The sequence below is a fragment of the Dermacentor variabilis genome, chromosome 1 (genome assembly GCF_050947875.1).
Source record: "Dermacentor variabilis isolate Ectoservices chromosome 1, ASM5094787v1, whole genome shotgun sequence".
NCBI lineage: Eukaryota > Metazoa > Arthropoda > Arachnida > Ixodida > Ixodidae > Dermacentor > Dermacentor variabilis.
Genome location: NC_134568.1, coordinates 169,579,086 through 169,600,790, shown reverse-complemented (window position 1 = coordinate 169,600,790; position 21,705 = coordinate 169,579,086). Strand labels below are relative to the sequence as shown.

At 45.8% G+C, this 21,705-nt stretch overlaps 1 protein-coding gene across 1 annotated transcript in view; it reads left to right on the top strand.

Moving 5' to 3' along the window:
• Positions 1-19,152, top strand: part of CDase (neutral ceramidase) — a 130,758-nt gene extending 111,606 nt beyond the window's left edge. Inside the window, exons 10-18 of the mRNA XM_075699311.1 lie at positions 319-400; positions 3,090-3,202; positions 4,183-4,277; positions 5,429-5,468; positions 7,532-7,624; positions 9,091-9,330; positions 9,596-9,649; positions 9,849-9,937; positions 11,310-19,152. Of these exons, the coding sequence (XP_075555426.1) occupies positions 319-400; positions 3,090-3,202; positions 4,183-4,277; positions 5,429-5,468; positions 7,532-7,624; positions 9,091-9,330; positions 9,596-9,649; positions 9,849-9,937; positions 11,310-11,490 (987 nt within the window). The 3' untranslated portion in view covers positions 11,491-19,152. The remainder of the gene's footprint in view (positions 1-318; positions 401-3,089; positions 3,203-4,182; positions 4,278-5,428; positions 5,469-7,531; positions 7,625-9,090; positions 9,331-9,595; positions 9,650-9,848; positions 9,938-11,309) is intronic.
• Positions 19,153-21,705: the final 2,553 nt, after the last annotated feature.

Genomic DNA, 21,705 nt, shown 5'->3' with positions numbered 1-21,705 from the left:
ATCCCGTACGCGCTAGTACGGTATACAACGGTTGTTCGCCATATTGTGATGCGCCCCTGATTACGTTGTAAGAGTTCGTTAATTCTCAAGAAGGCTTGCTGCAGATTTTGAGACTTTGAAACGAGTGTGCGCTTCTTTTGAGCGTTAGCCTGCACTTCTCAAGGTCTTCTGCTGGGTGGCGGTGCTGCAGTGTAGCGCCTGCATCAGTGTGGCACACGGAGCGCTAATTCAGCATTATTTAAATTCCGCTGTCAAAGCCTAGAATCGTAGAGCAAAATTCTCAATGCGTGCAGTCAGCCCTTTATTGAACTCTTTCAGATCACAACGTGCACTGCAGCGTTGGGCTACAGCTTTGCAGCAGGAACGACTGACGGACCGGGCCAGTTCGACTTCACGCAGTGTGAGCAGGTCTTTTCGTGGTTTTTAGTCGAATATAAGGTCGACACTTACGACGGGAGCGCATGCGCGCTCCCCCCCCCCCCCCCCCCCTATCTCTAACTGAGCAGAGACGCAAAACATTTCTTGCACTGTTCGAACGATAAAGGCTATAGCTTAGTAGACGTTGGTTGGCGTGGCACTTCGTGATGTGCTTTCTGAGACACGCAGGACAAATTTCTGGTGATACGTTGAACAGAAGTAATGTGGCTTATGGTATGGGTACGGCGTATTCTTTTGCAGTGTTTGGAAATTCGCAAGATTTCCGGTTCACTATACTATTCTGCGCCTTACGACCTTGAAAGAAAATGAGAATGGAAATCCTTCCTAAATGCTCATACGGAGAAACTAATTCGACGCAGCGACATCTTTATGGTGCAGCAGACATCTGCGCTTATTATTTCGGTGACGATGCCGTGCTGCCAAGAGGGTTCAAGGCGTCTTTATGGCGGTGTACCATTGTTGCGGAAGAGCTCCAGGTAAAATAGAGGAAGAGATAATAGTCAGATGGTTGGCCGGCCAAGGAATAACTTAATTTGCGGTTTTTGTCATAAATCGGCGTGTGCATAATTCTCTCCACTGACTGCTTTTGGAATTTCCTCAGATTTATGCGAAAATGCAGAACCCTGCTAATAATTAGGTATAAGCTTAAGAGTGTGATGTGACCGTTCGGGGCGTTGTGTTTATTAGTTTAAATTTGGTAGCGCCGCTATGCTATCTCGACGAGAGACACCATAGATTCAATCAAAATTAAGACGTGAGTACCAAGGCGACCAAATTGTACAAAATCTCGGCTGGTATAGGAAGTGTAATGGTCACGCGAAAATTGGACGATTTCAAAGCTACTATGTGCACATAAGACATGTGAGGGCCACTTGCATGTCCTATATGCACATAACGTTAATTGGAGATGGCGTAATCAGCAACTTACGCGCGCACGATCAAGTGATTGCACTTATCCATGGCTTCGGCTTTTGACGACCTATAGGACCTGGCTCAAGCGAAGATGAAAGATCCCGCCGTGTAGAGGTCAAGTTTGGCACCAAAGACCGACTGGGGCGCATGCTTGCGGTGGCGTGCATTCGCGCATCTATTAGCAGCTGTGGTCGGGCTGAACTTACTACTTTCTTCACTTGCCCCATGCACTGCGCCGCCTTGGTGCATAGGCGTCAGTGTGACTCCGGAAGTCTGCAACCACTAAGACACTTCCTGCTTCCGCGGATGACCAATGGCGGAAAGCGAGATAACGTCGCGTCGAGAAGGGTTTGCACCCAACCTCTCCGAAACGGTTTCCCTGTCCATAGCTGCCCTCTTACAGACATCTATCGCTGTGCTGTCGAGTGCTAATACCAGCATCGATGCATCCTAGTACGCAAAAGGATCGCCCTTTGGCAGAAATTTCTACAGAAATTCGCGCTGGCTCGCCAAACCGCTCTGGAGAGTCCGGTAGCTTTGACTGAGATGATCTTAACATCTTTCTAATTCATTTTTATTTGTGTTTCAAAGTTTTGCTGCATTATCTTGTGGCGCAGCTAAAGGCTATCAACTTACGTTTAGGGTGAATGCAACTGAAGGGTGAAGGCAACTGGTCAATACACCGACCTATGCTACCTGAAAGCATCAATGTTGCCGGATTCGAGACCCTCGTTATTTAATAAACGAGAAGAAAGAGGCGCGATTTTTAATAGTCGAATAATAAGCGAAGAAATGATAAATTGATGGATTGAGCTACCGCGGTGCCGCTTTCTTATCCACTTTCTTGGGTATTTATGTTTTACTGCTAGGACTAATCCATGGAGAGTTAGCCAGCGCCACCACTCACAAACCTAGGTGGCGGATGTGGAGCATCTTTTCTGCCGCAGGCGTCACGAGTACGTGATCTTTTGGTAGAGCATCGTGATCAATTGGTATAGCATCGCACGCGTAATGCGAAGACGTGGGATCATTCCCCACCTACGGCAAGTTGTTAATTCATCCAGTTTCATTTCCATCAATTTATCATTTCTTTAATTCAATTAGTAAGTACAAGCAGTTCCCCCTATGTTTTCCTTGGGGTCATTGTTTGTTGGCTTCTTATCATGTGTTATTTTAATATATTTGAAATCAGGATCAAGAAATAGAAAAATCAGAAAAAATCGAGGTTAGCTTCAAGTGTTTCAGTTCGCAGTAATGTTGTCGGCTGTGCAGTCATGTGCCTAAACCTAAGTAATTGTGACAACGTTTCGACATAGGGACGCCTAGTCCATCACGGATGCCTGGTCCATTTGATTGAAAACCGTAATGACTTTCACAATTAATTTGCATTATGAAACATAGTTCCAGCGCACATTTGGACACGGACGAGTCCGTGTCCAAATGTGCGCTGGAACTATGTTTCATAATGCTAATCATAACCAACTAGCCCAGCTGTCCATACTTAGCCACAATTAATTTGTACCTTTTGGTTATAATTTTTTGAAAATGAATATTTAGCAATAAACAACGTTTGTTCATAGGGAGTTGACGATGTCGTCGCAAATATAACGTGAGTCGAAAAAAAAAAACTTCGACCACTTGGTCCAGATCTCATGATAGGCGAACCGCGAACCACACAGTAATTTTTCATAGTGAGCATAAAATGCTTGCGTTATGAGTTCTTCGGGCCTTTAATGCAGCAACGACGAAATCCACGCCATTCTGGAATTTCGTGCGCGACTTCATCGCGGCGCCGTCGAAGGAGGCCATCAGATGCCATCACCCGAAGCCCATCTTGCTCCCCGTTGGCGAGGTAAGTGCGTGAGCTTCTTGCAGCCGTCTTCTATCGTGTTACAAGTGCTACCGACGTACAAAGGGCCGTGAAAGCTTACGTTGCATTTTCTGCAAAAGTAGCGCCGTTCGTAGAGGTATTAGGTTCTTTCAAGGCCAGCACACAAGTATCACCAGCGCGGTAGCTGCTCAGTACCCTAATTGTGAAGAGATATCGCGGAAGTACTTGCCACTTGCATCAGGAAAAGTGCTTTATGTTCACTAACGGCTTCGAAACGCTGCTGCCGTGGTGCTAATTTTATGCCGTAGGTATATAAAGTGTTTCAGGTATAGGCAGTGCATCCAATAAAAAAAAATACATTTTCTATTAGAAGTGTAGCCGCGGCATTTTATTTCTTGTGGCTCTTCATGAAGTGCGGATGTCTTTTTGTCATTCAATATACTTTACCAGAATTGCTTGCACATTTCTTTATCAACGTCTGGGATAACTGTCGTAGTGGCAACTGTTATCAAAATTTTACTGACATGTTAAAGTTTTTGGCTTCGCTCAACATTCTGTAAACTGATGGGGCATGCACACGTATACTACTGCGTAATATGATCGCGTAGACAGGCTGCTAGTGTTGCGAAAACCATTATGATACGCCACTCGCATTTATTACGGTTTTGGCCAAACAGCTACACGCTAATTTTTATGGCGTATAGTATTAGTAATATATATTCCTCTAGTCACGTAATACGCCAAATGATGTCCACCACACTAATGTGTTACAACTGAGAGATCAGCCATTACAGGCACAGCAAACTTAATTCTTCATTTGTCTTTAAGAACTTGTCTTGAGCTGGATGGCGGCAGATCATTTGCTGTTGCAGTTTACCGATAATATCTTGTAATGAGGCCGAATCAATGCATCCCATCTTCAACAACACTTTCAGGTAGACGTTGATTTGGATGAAATGCGTGTCATCGTAAATGTCTGTTTGTTTTTCTTCTATCATTAGATGAACTTTCCATACCCTTGGGTTGCCAGCATCGTTCCTACTCAAATTCTGAAAGTCGGCCAGCTGTACATTATTGCGGCTCCTGGAGAGTTTACGTAAGTATGTCTAAAGTGCGCCCAAAACGTTGCTTTCTTTAACTGGGCTCCATGCGTGCACAGAAAAGCAAACGCGGTGTCTTAGTTACGTTTGTATTTTTAAACGCGTGAGTTTCAGTAGTATTTTGAGTCGTCAACTAAATATTTTGTTCGAAATGTCACCCTTACGACTTTTCTGGAACTTTGAGTATTGCTAAGTCATTAGTATTTCTGAATACTTCAGCCCTCATCACGAAAGTGCCTTTGAAACCGTTGCAAATCACAGTAATTGTCGGCATGTGATTTGCAACGGTCGGCTTCGCAAAAGCTATCCAGGATAGCAGTTGCAGCGCGTGATAACTTTCAACAACAGTGGCTATCATTGCTGTGTAGCAAGTAGAGTGTTTAGAAGTGTTTTTTCTATACTTGTTAAATATTCTTTGAAGCGATTAACATGGGACGTACACTAACATGTGTTAATGTCCTTTCAAGTTGTCGTAGCCAAGAGAATTATAGGACGTAGAATTTTCAATGTAATGCATGCTTTCTTAAGGAAAATCTTCCCCATTTATTTTCCTCGAATTGTTTTGAGCCATTTACGCCATGTTCAGCGCAACGATAACGACTGAAAGAAATGGGCTCCTATTACAGAAAAATATGAAGAGCCAAGCCTCGTTGCTAACCAAGAATTCGCTCTGTATGCTTTGGGAGGTGGTTATTTGTGCCACGATGTGTCATAGGTGGCGCTTCCCATATCACCGAGCTTTATCTGTACGCGAGAGCCAACCGCTACTTCGCGTGGCACTTCCTCAAGGACCAGTTCGGTAACCGCGCAGCGTCTGCGACCAACGGACGCAGCGTCTCAACGACAGCGTCTCGAAACGCTCGCTGTCAGGAAGGAGGAATGCGAGAACGCTCCCCCCACAAGCGATACCATGGCACGGTGTTGCACCACCGTGCTGATTTTACCGCTGCGTTAGCTGCACTATCTTTGGAATATGCCCAGGAAATGGTTAGACAGTCATTCGAAATTGCGGTTAGTTCCCAAAGAATGCTGAACGCATTAAAAAGCTGAACCAAAGAAGCCCGTTAGCCTTTATATTTACGTTTGTTGTCTGGCCGCGTTCACAAACTATTGCACCGACTATTCTTGATTTTTTTTTTACATGCAGCACCATGTCTGGCAGACGACTTCGTGCTACTGTGGAAAGGGTAAGTGGTTGTTTGCACGCCGTCGTTATCCATGGGATTCGTTCTTGATTTGTTGTTACAACGTCTGAGACAAACTAAGTGCATGTTCCGGTGAGAAAGGCGGCTTTCCAAACCTCCCTTCCAAAATCATAAGCAGAATGGGCAACACCCCTGTTCCCTGTTCGTACTTCGCAATGTTTCAGTCCTTCATTATATATATATATATATATTTACCGGGACGGAGAGGTTGCGGACGAATAAGCAGAATATGGCTTTGAGATGGTTTGTGCAGTGTATACAAACCTCCAGAACATTGATTAGTTAACCTTCTATAGAGTCCTTGCATGTTCATGTTCCTTTTTTGTTTATTTACATGTCTGTGCCATGGTGAATGTGTCTACTACATGTCAGCAGCTTGCTTACCATGATCAGCCGTTGTTTTTTGCATTAGTAAATCGAAAGTCAGAAGCTCATGCATGTTTGTACTTGTTCCGCGCAGGACTGCGCTCGTGACGGGAACGTCGTGCTGGAGTATTTGCTTGGGAATCTTGAAGATAGCTACTGAAAATACTCGGTTGGCTTCTAAGTAACCGACAGCGCAGGCTGAGGCAACCTATGCCTGATTTGTTAATGTATAGCGTGCAGCTCTGCCGTTGTGTGGTCACGAGATGGGGACGAGTGAAGTGCGTATGGTAGGAAGGGAGTGGTCAACCACGGCTATTGTTTAGCCTTTTTCCCTTCTGTGGGAACGTATGTAGTAGTGCATGCCCTTGGAGTTGTGTTAGGTGTAGCGCACGTACTATGCGACTCGTTGCTGTCTCCGTGCACTGTCATGTTCGGGGTGTCTGTGTCGGGGTAATGTGGCCATGTTATGATAAGATCTAGTCGCTGGTGGAAGTAGTTGGGTAGCTGCAGGGGGTTCGGGAGGCGGTTCCATACCATACTGCGCAGTATGTGTCGACATAGTGAGCGGGAGAAGAGTCTCTTGGCATTTGCGGTGTATTGTTATGATTTCTTCGACGATGCTCCGGTGTATCATATCTGAGAGAAGCTGCCTGTTTGCACAGAGAGGCGGTCCCATGACAATTTTAGTCGCTTTCCGGATAAGGGCGTCATGCTTGTTGTTGTCTTCTTTGTGTAATATCATATAGGGGAGGTGGTATCGGAGTCGTGATATATGCTAGGCGTCAAGGAGCCGGAGCAGATCTCGTTGTTTGATGCATCTGGTGCGGTTGGAGACACGGCGCATCATGTGCAGCACTTGCTCGCCTTGTTTAACCACATACTGCACAGTGATGGCCGAGCCCCAATCGTTCTGAATGTGCAGTCCTAGTATTTTGACACTGTTGGGCTAGGGTAACTTGAAAGAGCGTAGGTTAGGGCGTGTTGGTATTCCGTAACTGAGGTTTTTTTAGCGCACGAAAAGGGACGGAAGACGGTGGCAAGACGCGGACACAGCGCTGTGTCCGCGTCTTGCCACCGTCTTCCGTCCCTTTTCGTGCGCTAAAAAAACCTCAGTTAATGGGCTAGTGTATCGGGGCACCGTTGAGCCCACGTCGCTGCACTGCCGCTATCCATGCAGTCTGACAAGCTCGCCAGCTGCAGTTTAAACACACGTGCGCGTTCACTCTGACGGCCCGTATAAAAGGTAAGAGCAAGTGGATATAAAATTGCTCCTCATCTTCAACAAACAAATGTATGCTGTTTCTTCTGTGGCACAAGCAGGTATGCTCGATGGACACAAGAGCGGAGATAATGGCCGTGTAAAAACACGGACGCTTTCTCTCGCGGCGAGGGTGTGGGAGGAAACCTGCGATAGAAACAAACATTGGACAGGGGAAGTAATAAAATGAGGGTTCTGGTGTTTACAGGTAAAGCGCGTAATATATGTTTCAATTAAACTATTTGGTGATGTAATAACGTGTTGCCTACACGCAGAGATGACTACTATCTAACTGCATAAAGGAGGCGACGTATAGTGCTTCGGCTCCGTAGCTTTGGCAGCACTGCCAAAAGAAGTTGTCACTGAGTATTGTATGGTTTCCGCACCGAGTTTTCTAAATATAATTTTCGCATACTTGTAGGTGGTGAAGATGAAAGACCCCGATGCCATGGTGGTCCTGGCTGGCCTCTCCAACACGTACACGCATTACGTGGCCACATACGAGGAGTACCAGGTGCGTTGTCGTGCCTCCGAAGTCCACAACAACAGCGTGTGGACTTATCCGGAAAGGGATAACAAAAATGCAGATTTTCTTGGAGAGCACTCTCCGCAAGGTTTCATAAAGATGTCACTGCTTTAAATTGAACTGCTCTCAGCCATACTTCTGTGCTTCATTAGATATTAGTCAGAAGAATTGAGAGTTCAGATACGCCTGGCGCTTTCAAAACAACAGATGCTACTATGATGCCTTTGCGAACCAAAGACTGTCTTGCTTTGTTTGTCTGTTTTTTTTTCTGTAACTATCAGCTTGGGAGGGGGGGATAAGAATCTCTCCATAAATGTTCGGCTGACGACGTTGTTGCACAAGACGTCCAGCTCGTGCGGTCAGGCGACGATGACCTCCCTCGAAAACCTCCCTATGCTTCAATAGGGATAATTGACTATTACCAAATGTAGTGAGAAATTGAGAAAACAAGCTGTTTTTCTGCTGCAACTGTAGGTTGCTTTTCCTCTTGTCACAAATGTTTTCAATGAAGACTTTTGCTTGACTTTCATAGAAAATAGGGGCACGCTTCCACCGCCGAGGTGGGTGCGCCGACGGCTCAACGAAGCGCTAGCAGTGTTCATAACATTTCCTCTAGAAGTAGCAACGCGATTCTCGTACAAACGGAAAAATAGTTTGTCGAACTGTCTCTAAACAATTTTCAAAGTGCGTATAGGTTGGTCCGATATGAAAGAAAGCGCCCCTACCTACACTTCTTATTTAGCTCTCCTGTCGATGTTCCACAATGCGTAATTTTTTAACTCTAGGCCGAATGTACAATAACTAGCGGTTATAAATGCAAATCAGGGTCTATATTCACAAACAGTTCTTACGATGTAACTGTTTGTAAGAGCAGATGCCAGCTGATCGTGATGTCGGATATATTAGCGAAAGCGGCCGACGAATGGAAAACAGCACTTACGAACGAAAAGCTTCGTAAATTCGGCTCCAGGTCTTTGCTTTATTGTTGTTGTTCGCTGTACGTCATTAAGGGCGCCAAAAATCGATTAATTGCATTAAGTATCTCTGCGAAGGAGGAGACTTCGCTATAGGATGTCTTAGTTGCCAATTCATTTAAGCCGCCAGTGGGCAGCGGACACCTCGACTGTAGCAAATGGAGGCATATGAGCCATATTTCTGGGCTGTGTTGCTGAACCTTATTGATAAAGAAGCAAGTAATGGTGCGATTGATGTCTTGATTGTTGCGACAGGCGTACAAGAAAAGACAGCTAGTATTGTCGAACTTGCTGCTCTGTGCACAAGACAGGAGATGGTTCTTTCGAAGCGTGGCCGTAGCTATAGCACCTGTATCAGAACTGAACTTACGACGTTCTTTTACATGTCAAAAGTGTTCGTTATGACACTCTTTAGCGCCTGTAGTTGGTGGTGCGTTTGTTGTGACAGTTGTCTCTTACACAGCGACGTACTTGTTGCAGGTGCAGCGCTACGAGGGCGCATCCACGCTATACGGGCCGCACACTCTGCTGGCCTACCAAAAACAATTCGAAGGTTTGGCTGTGAGCCTGACGACCAACACGAGCCGGCCAATGGGGCCTCCTCTGCCTAACCTGCTCTCTAAGCAGGTGTCCTTCAAGACAGGTGTCGTCTTCGACGGCGCCCCGCTGGGAAAAGTGTTCGGCCAGGTGCTGTCCGACGTCAAGCCCGCGTACAACAGGGTCAGTCCTCGCGCGCTAGTTCTTGTTCAAACCTCCACTATACAGCGTCATTCATATCCATGGGTAGATTTCAGTCGGTAAGATGAAGAATTAGAACTTAGTGCTTGTCGTCATTTGGGTCACTAGTGGAAACAGCGTTATATGAAATGCTTAACAGTAAAAAAAAAGGCTCTTGAAAACAGGAGCGGAACTTTTGTGCGGAGATGCTTTAGTGTCATTACTAATAGAAAAGTAAGTCTTGAACGGCTCTTTTAACTGTTTTCAGGGAGAACGAGTCTTTGTGACGTTTGTCTCTGGTCATCCAAGAAACAACTTGATGGTGAGGACAACCTTCCTACGTTACAACTGTGTGCTTACGATTTTACCACCTTCCACTTTCACTATAAATATTAAACGTCCAAGTATGCACACGAGGGACGTTAATTGCAATATAGTTGCGCACAGTTTTCATTTTCATCTTTCTTAAAAACTAGGTGTCTACTGCCTAGACAACCATGCCATTGTAATAATTCTTCTAGCTGGAGAGCACTTACCTGACCGTGGAAAAGCTGAACGCCGATGGTGAATCATGGACAGTTATAGCCACGGACGGCAACTGGGAAACAAGGTATTACTTGATTGATTGCTACTGCGAAGCATTATTTGCCTTTTATGCCAGTCACATTGCGTTAGGTCGGCAGCTGTGTAGGTTCCTGTCTCGCCTCGTTTTTGGGCCTCGTCAAAACAGAAACTGCGTATGTGATATAGGGACTGAACCAGGGTCCTCAAGTGCAGCGACCAGAGGTTATATTAACTCTATAAAACTGTCTACTCATTGGGCAACAGACGCCCATACGTGTCTTGAGAGAATAATAACCTTACCACTCTCCTTCTCTCGTTTCAAGCTAGCTCTTTGAGGCGATATGCGCATCCATGCGTCTCGTCGCATGGCAATTATTTGCTTATTAAAGCGAGAGCTTGCCAGTTTCACTCATCCTTCCCTCGTGGCAGTTCAGCTGGCGCCTTTAGATGCTACGTGACACCGCCTTCGGGATCGGCCCAAGTCATATAACAAGTGAGTCTCTTCGGCAGAGTACATTAAAACATCCGCCATGCCGTCATCGTCGTAGGGCATTCGCCTTGCCATTCGCCTCACGCGCCCGCATCACACTCAGAACTGCTCCCATTACACGAATACGTTGTGCCTTCTGGCTACATTTTGCTGAACTCGCCACGTAACAGTACTAGACAGCCAGCTGCATGCAAAATAATTCGCATAGCACTGATTCCCGCAGTGTGCGGGATCTGCATAATTCTTATTTTTAACAGTTCCATACTTAGGAATTGAAGCAGTTTTATGATGTGCTTTGCATAAAGAAAAGAACAAATCGCTTGATTTACATATTTTTTTTATTTCACTCCTAATGCTGAGCACTAAATACTTTACAAAAACCACATCATCATCTTCAACCTTCGACGTGGGTGCTTGAATTGAAGTCTTTCCGGTGCTTTTGGAAAGCGACCTCTGCAGCGCGAATAGATAGGCCAATGAACCGCACATGTCAAGTAGTCAGGCGCCGGCTCCCAAGTGGAACGGTTTCAAGTGGACGTTTGCGCACGCCGTATATGTGAGCCTCTGTCGCGCTCATTTTTCATGCTGCAACTCCTTAAAAAAAAAAAAAAACTTTCATGAGGGTTCCGCAGACAAGCTTTTCACAAGTGAAATGTATTGCTGTTCTTGTTAAGTATGATATTTTGCGGGTCTGCTTTGAGTGGCGAAGCTTATCTTTAAAGTTATTTTTTTTAAGTCAAAATGTTTAATGCCATTTTTGTGATGCATTTCAGCAGTGTAGAACCCTGGAAAGCCAAGTGCTTGTGTAAAAAAAAAAAAGAAGAAGAAGAACCGTTGGTTGTCGTTAGGACATCAGGCAAAAACTGCTTACGTATACATCAATGCGCGCAGAAACATTGCTGACGCTGTGCTGTCTCTGCAAATGCAGGTTCTACTGGCGCCGCACTTCGGCCATCCTGGGGCACAGCGAGGCGACAGTTATGTGGGAAATCCCGCAAGATGCCGCACCTGGCGTCTACAGGATCCGGCACTTCGGTCACAGCAAGAACATTCTGCAGGTGGTTACCCCTTACGAGGGCAGCAGTGGTCGCTTCAAAGTGAACCCCTAGCATCCGGCCAGGAAGAAGCGGAAAAACAGTTGCGCAGGAAGTCGTCGCAGTGCCGCGCCTTGCACACAAAGTTGCTTAACGGAAGCGCGACGCCGCCGACTGTCCCGGTCCCTGCGCAACTCTTTCTGCTCAGCGCCTTTGGGGCGCATTCCTGCCCGCTTACTTAATATCAAATGCTGCAAGCATTACTTGTCGTCCTTCGACCTCGATGGCCCAAGGTCTTCGACATCGAATCACAGACGGAAGCCGCCGGAGTTGACTCGGTCGTCGTCGGGGGATCAAACACTTATCGAGTCTTCGGCTGAAAAAACTGAGAAGCAACTTGACTCCTTCTCGAGCAACGGATCGCAATATGCTCACAATAGTGCTCAAATGAACTCATCTGACAGTTTCATCCATCACACGTACCAACACTCGCCAAGTGACAATAACGGCGGGCTATTATCATCGTCTTCCGATCACTTTTCGCATCATTCATCGCACAAGAATAGTCATCCCAAGGTTGCCTCGCCGTCTATGAATAATTGGAATAACTATGGTTATGGTGGCGCTGCAGGAGGCCGCGCACCAAATGTCAACGACAAAGAGCAAAAGTACACTTCCACATCCGGGCAAGCACCTGCTACAGTACCTTGGGCAAGCGACTACCATGCGCGTCCCTCTATTCGGTTCAGGACTCGGCACAGGCTTCCCTTACCTGCGGAGCGTCGCCAAGTGTTGTCCGCTCTGATTAAACACCCGCTTCACATATTCGGCTATCGTGATCGGAAGCTGCCGTTTCATCTGCGAAACCGCCACCGTGTTGCCTCAAACATCCAAGACACTCTTCGCGCCTTGTCCTCGACCCGTCACCATTGGACAGACCGGGACGACGTGCGGCTGGACTTCTCCGCTTCCGAGCGCCGACGCTCCATTGTCCGACTTCCCGCCCCTCAAAGAGCAGTGGCCATGGGGCGAGAAGTGTTGGCACGGCGTCTAGCGCATGGGCGCCTGCCAGCAACGCTTGACAAACTCCGAATGTTTCATAGGATTCAGGGTATATCACTCTCTGTAGCAGACGGCCAGCGCCCATGAGCCACGGGGAAAGTAATGGACCGCGGTTTTTCGAAGCTGCGGCCGGGAAGCTTCGGAAACGTCAAAGCGGCTGCATTGCATGTGATTTTTTTCTGAGCCAGCTTGCATTGCCAGTTATCTGGTCACGGTACAAAGGCTGGAACGAGATGATCTATAGTATGCTGCCAAATATATTATTTTTATTTTTGTCATTGTTTTTTCGCAAATAGAGTTTATCTCTTGTCTAAGGTGTGACGATTATCATGGCTCGCGATTACCATTCTCGATTTGGAGAGTAGCTTCGAGCGGAATGTGAGAGATGTAAAAAAAATGTTTTAAAACTAGCGCGAGCTCTCTGTCCACGAGAGTTATCTGACGAGCGTTCTCCGTTCGCTTGTATGCATTGCTTTCCGTGCGCGTAGCTCAAGTTTAGCTCACCTTACCGTGTACTAACGTTTTCATGTAAGAAGCCGCTTGATGCTTTGTTTTTCACCTCTGCCTCAATTTTTAGGTTGATCTCGCTTTTGGATAAATACAACTTTTCCGGCATTATTATTTCACTTGTTGAATAGTAGCAGGTAGAATAATTCAAAGCGGGATGTTTCCATGCGTGCTCGCGCTTTTGGCTTTTTTCTGTGCAACCTAAAGCGAGCTGAAGTTAAGTACTCGGCCTGACACCCCTGACAACTAAAGTCTTTCGAAGTAAACCACTTTCCGGCTGTAGGTCCCCTTGGGAAAAGGAGTTTCGCCGCTGACGCGCGGCACAGCGCAGCAAAACACGTGGCGCTACTTTTTAAACTGAAACTGACAAAATGTAAAAAAAAATGTATATCTAGTCAGCGCAAAATATATGGAAAAAATGGTCAATTAATTTTAGTCTTCTCACAGCAAAGGTTAGCCTCGCTTATGGTCCGGAACTTTCGACGCGACCATGCGAATTATGCTGCCCCATGTAAGCCGAATATGGAGCAAGCCTGCAGCGCAACGAAACTGCCAATATGACGTGACGGTGGCGATCATAATTGTGGCAACCGCTACGACTGTTTGAAAGTATCACTGTAGTAAAAATTCACTTCCAGACAAAGTCCCTCACTCATAAGCATAAAATTGTTTTCTTTTTCAAGCACGAAAATAATAAATAAAGCACCATTGTGTTTCCTCAGGTTTTCTGTTGTTGAAGGGCTGTTCACGACGTTACACACTTGGGACCATAAATCAGTTAGCATATCTCCCTTTCGGCAAGCGACCTTTGCATAAAAGGATGTATTCATATTTGTCGTGTGTGACCTAGCGTGAACGCCTTTCCAGTTCCCTATATAGTTAAAAGACCTTTTGAGTGCTCGTGTGTCAGGGGTATGAGTTGTGCTCCGCTTCTGACTTCCTACTCACTCACTTTTGTGTAGAATCTCATAGAGAAGTATTGGCTCGCACTGTGAATGGCGGTCGTGAAGTTTATTTGCGAAAACATGGTGGAGTTATAGTTACTCATTTGAATGTGTCGAAATTTTAGCAAAAATTAACAGTTAACGCCGAATCTTTTACATGAGAAGCTCAGTACTTAACAGAGGCAGTTCTTGGCATGGAAGACTTGAGTGAATGAATTATGAGTTGTGTTAAGGCCGTGCTCTTCCTGCCGCCATGCTATGATTCCTGCTTTAACGATGGATCGACTACCGTTTGCATTTCTACTTGCCATTATAATGTGCCATTAGTTGCGCTGCCATCTTACGCCACGTTTTTTCGTGACTTGGCGAAAGACCGAAGTTGATACGTTTGGAATAGGCTTTGCACACGTGCTAGCGAAAAATTTAACTGCTTCAAAATAGCGAAGTATGGTTCGACTAATGTCACAGTAAAAGTAATGCTATACGCAGGACAACAAGCATAATAATTAGAACACCAAGAATAGGGTTATATTAAAAGTCACAGATTCCACAACAGAGCGACTCGGGCTTATAGGAAAGATATGGCTACGATTCCACTTGGTATGACCATTCATATGTCCTCAAATTCCTTCACGCGAGTCAAAGCGTAAACAGATATCTTCGAAAATTAGAGATACGATTTATTTATTTTAGTAGTAAAATGCCTGAAAAGGTGTCACTGAATAGTTGCCTCAGTGTCACCTATATACACGCGGAGAAGAGTAAAATTGACTTGTAGTTGAAAGTCCTAGTAGTAGTGTGTGACAAAAGCTTTGTGTGCCAAAGGTACATTGTTCTTCCCGCACCCCGTGTTTTTATCATCATTAGAGATTAGTTGCAACACTCGCGTTTTGTCAGGAAATGTCATTACAGCTATTTTAAGAGTTAATGATAAAATTTATTTTGCTGACGTACGCGCTAGCCCAATCTAAACGGCTTCATAACGGTGGTATATCGCCGATATGAACACGTATTTGTGGTGGTTATTATAAACCTAATGTTGGAAACGCACTAGTCTCGCAAGCCGCTACGTCTGTGAACCGTGTTCATGTGCAATCTTCGTCGCTGATGTGCTTCTATGAGCCCAAGAAAAGAACAGTAAGAATCGAATAACATTGGGAAACAAGAAAAGTTATTTCTAAATGCTTTCTTCTTGTTCAGACGTTGTGTGTCCTTACTGTTAAATATGCGTAAACGCTGACGTCAACCATGCGCAATAGTCGTTAGGAAAAGGCCCATGAAACATTTATCTCCTTTGGAGTAACCTGCAAAACAAATTTCTTAATCTCGTGTTAACATGCCAGCAACGAGCAAGAGTACATGGGGCTTTGTGTTCATTCTGCGAACACGAAAGAAGCGGAGCGGACCATGTCCACTTGGCCTTTAATTTTATATAGTACTTGTGGGTACACAATGACGAACAGACGCATGCTGCTGTGATTCTCCTATAAGGTCAATCTCCAGTGCTTGTTTGGAACAAGTTGGCACACGACGCAAGCGGTACATATGTATGCATACGCGCAGTTGGGCATTTATATGGTAGTGTATCATGGTCTGGCAAAAGCAAAAAAAAGTACCTTTATTACTGAAAGCGCGATGATCGTTACAGAAGCGAAGTTTCCTATATCTTGTCACAAGTTACAGGGTGCCTTATGCGCGAGATGTTTTATGGCCCACTGCAACAGCAGGTTATATCACCGCTAATGAAGCTAAAAGTTTGGCGTCTGTTATATTAGAAATGCAAGTGATTGCGGGAAGTTGCGCTTGCGCAAAGAAAAAAAAAACAACGCGCGCCGACGTGGCCTACTTGGGTAACAATCCCAGCTCCGACAGAGCGCTTCCCGTGTGGTTTTTTCGCTTCGCCACTGACAGGCTTGCAAGAACTGCCTTCATTATTATGTTCGGATGACAAGGGATAAAGCTCGCTTTATAAAATGACGTAATGAAGCTAAGTAACAAATCTAATAACGCCTCTTTCAATATCGCTGTGGTCTTTTCTTCTCGGACCAGTGATGCAGAAGGTCCCGCCTCAGGTCAGAGATGATGAGCAGACGGACCTCTCAGTTCACTAAGATTCCCTGCGAGAGCTTATCATGTTTCTTATACTGAACAGTTTATCTTTATTTCCCTCAGTGCATTACGATTTAATTTATAGCAAGAAGCGAATCACTGGCAAGCAGTTCTCGCGAAGGCTTATCGGAAACTGCCGCATAGATGTAAATAATTAATCTTGCACAAAATACCGCCGAGGTGTTCTTAAATATATATATATATATATATATATATATATAAAGGTTGTTTCAGCGAACACTTTCAAATTTTTTAAAGGTTGCCTGTGGCAGCTAGATCAATTCCAGTTTATGAGCCGGTTACTCGAAGCAGCGGACACTACTTGCACAAAAAATTGAAATGCAAAATCGACAAATTAACAAGAATTCACTAATTAACATTTTAGCTAATTATCTTATGACCCATATTGCGATTTATAAATTCTAGCAGTGGACTTAGCAAGGCGGATCCACTTGGAACGAATTCTCAGGACGACACCAGTTTCAAGATATAAATTCCCGAACTTTGCGGACAAATGCAGTGGCGTTCCAGTTACTTGTGTGCTTCAGTGCATGAAACTACATTTTATTAGCAAATTAATTGGAACGCCAATGCACGTCTCCGCAAAGTTCGGGAATTTATATCTTGAAACTGGTGTCATCTTGAAAATTTGTTACAAGTGGATCCGCCTTGCGAACGCCACGGCTAGAATTTGTAAATTGCAATATGGGCCATAATGTAATTAGTTACAAACTTAATTAATTTTTAATTATTGGTCGATTTCGCATCTCAATTTTTTGTGAAAGTATTGTCCGGCGCTTCGAGTAGACCAGCTCATGAAGTATAATTGTGATATCTGCCACAGGCAACTTTTAAAGATTTTTGAAAGTGTTCGCTGAAACACCCTGTATGTATACACACACACACTGTAAGTACCCTTGCCATAATCGCTAGGCGAATTTCGCCTTTGAAGCGCTCCTACCTTGTAATGTCGACGTTCAGTGCAGTGCTGCAGTTAGGAGTCTAAGTAGTCATCCAGCAGTTTCTCTAATGGATAACCCAATAACTAGGATGAGTCAGTTTATGCTTTAATGCCAAATTTACGTCAAATGTGGGTATTCAGGAGTTTGGGCAATCATTATCTACGGCCCACGCAAGTGCAACATTCAAGGAAGGATCGCGTTTTTGAAGGCCTTGAATACCGAAAACCATTGGAGTTCTGACAGTGCAAGTTAGGGAACATAGCTCGCTATGCGACTTTTTACCCTCCCCAATTTAACGTGAGGACTGCCGCGCTTGTGTCATCGTGCCCAGAGTTCACGTTGCCCATGCGCATGGAAAGGCCGCAGCGACCTCTGTTTACATGATCCTGAGCGCGTGCTGAAGTAACAACGGCGACAGATATGCGTGAAGAAGTATCTTGCTGCTCTTCACTACATGCCCACCGTACTCAAACCTTGCAGACAGCCCGCCGGTATATTCTTATCAGTTCCGGTGGGTGGGATAGTACGGCGTCGCGCGCCAGTATGCGCACGTCGGCATTTCCTTGTTGCATCCTTGTCGAAACGTTTGTGCACCATATTCTTTAGTGATTTTGGTCGATAGTCAATTTTGAAGTGTGTTCTCCGTACGAAACGTTTATGGAATGGGCTCGTTTCCTAAGTACGACCTTGAACACTGTAATAGATGCATATGAAACAAAGGAAGCAATAGAAAGTTGACGCATTCAAGCTAATTACTCACAGTTATTTACTAACAATGTTTATTATTAATGTCCGCTTAACCAATAACACAGTTACACTGCGGTGACGATGAAATTTTCACAGCAGCCGTAGTATTCAAGAATGTATCTGTACTCGCTACATATTCACCTTTAAGATATCTTCAAAATCAGTGAGAGCGCGGCTAGAAAGTGTTGTTTATTGAGACAGTTGTGTTTTGAGAATAAACTAAGCATCAACCGAAGCGTCGACAAAAGAAATTTGAAAGATAAGCCTATAGTTAGGTTCAAGTATTGTATGTGTACACATACTCTGAACAAGCGTTACTTGCAAATATATGTGCATCGAAGCTTCCTGCTTGAAAGTCTACGGTGATCATTGCAAGAACACAATATAGGGCTAGTTTCAGTTGTTTCTATTTTTCTGTATGTATGACTAAAGCATATGTGCTAACTGCTGTCGCAGTAAACATTGGGAGCTAGGTCTAGCTCTTCTAGGTATGCTGACGCTACTGTGCTGGTGGTTCACTAGTGTGCTTGTATATTTCCGACCAATTGTGCATACGTTTCTGGCCGTGCGAGGGTGCGGTCTTTTACATTCGAACAGCTTATATTTCCTTGGCTTTATAATCTGCGCTGTGCGCAGGAAAAGACAAAAGCCCTTGCTATTTTTGTTCTCATATAAAAGAACAAAAAGGGAAACATGCCTGCTGCGATCTTGTCATCAGTGGGCGTGCTTTTCCTTGATGCGTGTCGTTTTCTTTGAGCGGCCGTATTCAGTATCCGGATCTTCCTTGTGCGTGAACTCGCTTCCTGGTCCGGTTAATGCCACGAAGTGCTTCTCTGCAAGGTACAGTAAACACTTTAAAATGACGTGTGTCGTCTCTCAGTGTTTATAACGTTCCTGTTGAGTGCCGAGCGTAGCACCCCTCTTTTGTGACCCGCCGTGAAGAAACGGTAGCACACTCAGCGCTAAACTTGTTGTGCCTGTGTCTCTCTTGTGAGGAGTTTTATTTTCGTGCAGTGAAGCGTCGATTTCGCATATCTGAACGTGTGTACGTCTATAAGTATCTGCTATGCAAGTCAACGTTGCGGGGCGTTTGCTGTTGCTGATGACTCGCAAAGCAACACTTGTGCCTGCTTGTTATATTGTGTCGCGGCACTGTGAATCAATTGCTATATGTTTCTGTCGCGAATTACCGCTCTGTTATGGCTGTTCATGAGGTGTGACCCACGCATGTTAGCGTAAACATGTGGACCCTGTGATCCCTAATGAGTGAACTGAAGTGTATATGTGGAATTGTTAGAGGCGGATATTGCGTCTGTGTGTGTCTAACCGACCGCTTATTTCTTCGAACATTTTTAAAGGGATTCCGGTATCAATAAAGCATATATTTTGTTGTTGTTATAACTGAGTGTTGCGTTGCATTCTTGCATTATTATATGTTGTCGAAAGCGTATAACGACGCCGCATAGGGCGAAAATGGTTTCATCAGTGGCAGCAAGCGAAACACGCCTCGTGAAGTGTTCCAATAGACGCGTTTCTCAGTGTCCTATTTTGCATCAAGGTGACGACAGCAAGAAGTTGTTCGTTTAGCCCCGCCAACAGCCGTCACTGTAGCAGATCGTAGGCACGAGTTTAGCACGGACCGAAACGCCGCCGCCTCTGCGACAGCCAACCATAGGTCCAGTTTTGGAACAACTATAAAGGCCTTTCTATACAAGTGGTCTTGATAACTTCATAGGGATTACTTTGGGAAATTCTGAGGCCATCATATGACCACTTCTCATGTACACAGAACGCTAAAGACGCACCTAGTGCCCGTATCAGAGCACAAACACTTGTGCGGCACGTCAGCCGGTTGTATGTGCATCTCTTTACCTGGCCACGCGTTGCCCTCGGAGCCACTGCACGGATGCACCTAATAGAGCGTGTAACAAGGGTGCGAGAGAGATGAGACTCCCTGCTCAGAGTAATCAAATGTGCGCCAGCTTTTGAGAGAGTGTACCTGGTTTGATCGGCATTCATGGCGTCCTGAGCTATCGCATTTCATTGCCTGTTACCAGCACCACAAGCTCAACGATGCAGAAAGTCAAGTGCTGCTGTATATTAGAAGCAAGCGAATTATTTGTGCAGCCCGCCATTACAGCAGGGTTCGTGACGGCAAATGGACCCGTAGTCAAAAATTTACGCACTAAAAACAACTTCACCAGCGCTGCCAGTTCAATGAACCCTTTGGTATAACTTACGATGGGGCTTGCGAGGACAGCGCTGACAGGACTTGAAGGGGTTGCGGCAGAAGGAAAGATTACTGTGCATTCAAAACAAAGGTCGTTTCATAGGGTTGATTCGCAACACTAATTGTACGGAATTGCTGTATGTGTATTTCGGCATTCCTTTACATAATCGCTGGTGTGGTTTATACTTGCGGTCATTTTATTTTATTGATGCGAAAGCGTCAAATGGTCTACTGAGCCAAAAAGCCCGCGTCTGTAGCAGCGAAACAGTAGCTATACTCCCATTGGCTGCGACGCCACGTCACGAGCGCCGCTTAACAGAGCAGATGAGGCGAAACGGAACACGTTGTGCGGCGCTAGCGCTCCAGGTGTTGCACGATTGTAGAGGGTATCGCCGCCTCTCTTTAACCCCCACTGGGCTTAGCTGCTGCGCACGCCTGCTGGCCTTGGTGGCCGCTTCTGTTTCCTCGGTCTCTATTCGCGCAGGACGTCGCTGGCACGTGGCGTTTGCACCGTAGGCTGCCGCTGCTTGCTGGCTCGGGCAGCACGTGTACCGCTGTGGAGTCTGAAGCGCCTATGTATACATCGGCGGCGGCCGCAACTTCGGCGGTAGCGAAACGTGGCCGTTGTAAGGTTTTGGTGTCGGGCTGAAGGTCGTAGAGAACTCGGGAGGAACTAGGTGAACAGGGTTTATTTGCAGTATTTACATTTGAACATGAGATACATCTACAGTCTAGCGTGACTCCCAAATGGAGCCCGCAAGATGACGCATACAGAAAACGAGCACACAGCTCACGAGTACATTTCGGGCACGACAACGAGCACACACTAGCAGCCGACAACAGCCGCTTATAACCACTCCGCTCGGCGTCATCGTTCGACGTCATCGTAGAAAGTCCTCGTGGTCGCCTTTGAGTGAAGGGGGTAGGGGTTTTACCCACACATATGCCGCACAGGTTTCAGTGCTCTCTCCGAGGGCCGACGACCTTTGCAGCGCAGTCGTGGTATCCATTGTCCTGCGCCCCGTAGTCAGGTAGTCACACCCGAACCCAGCCGGCGCCTCTACATTCCAGAGCTGCCGTAGTCCGCAGTTCTCCAAAGGAAGTTCACGGTTGGTTAGCGCTGTCCTCGCTGGTTCTCTGAAGGGCGCCACCACCCCAGATTGATCGACGCACCTGCAGCGGGTTGAAATAGCTGCAGGCCGATCCTAACACCGTCCAGGCCAGTACACCGCAGACGAAGTAAGGGAGCGGAAGAACGCAGCAAAACGAGCGAAGAGGCAGGGGCACGTTGAGGCGATGCACTGTCCCCTCGCACAACATCTGGCGCGCTAACGTGACAGCGGGTATTCTTATTCGCCCGCTCTGCTCCGTTAAGGCTTGCATGTGCAGGCCGAGTTCTTGATCAGCGCCGCATTCAGCCATAGCAGAACGCGTGCAATGCGCACTGCCCCTGTGTTGGAATTCGATGCGCTTAAAGTACTCGACCACGTAGCATGGTGAGAACGTAGAAACTGCAAAAATAAATAGCCCGCACCAATTTAATCGCAAAAATAAATAATATGCCGCGCAGAAAAACTCGACAACATTACTCGCTGCGCAAAACTCGAAGGACGGCTCAGCAGCGTTCAATTGGACATTAATGCTTTCCCGTTCACAACTCATAAGTGCATAGGTGTCCTCAGATTTTTTTCTTCAGTGACTGCAATTTAAGAAGCCGTATGATGCATGC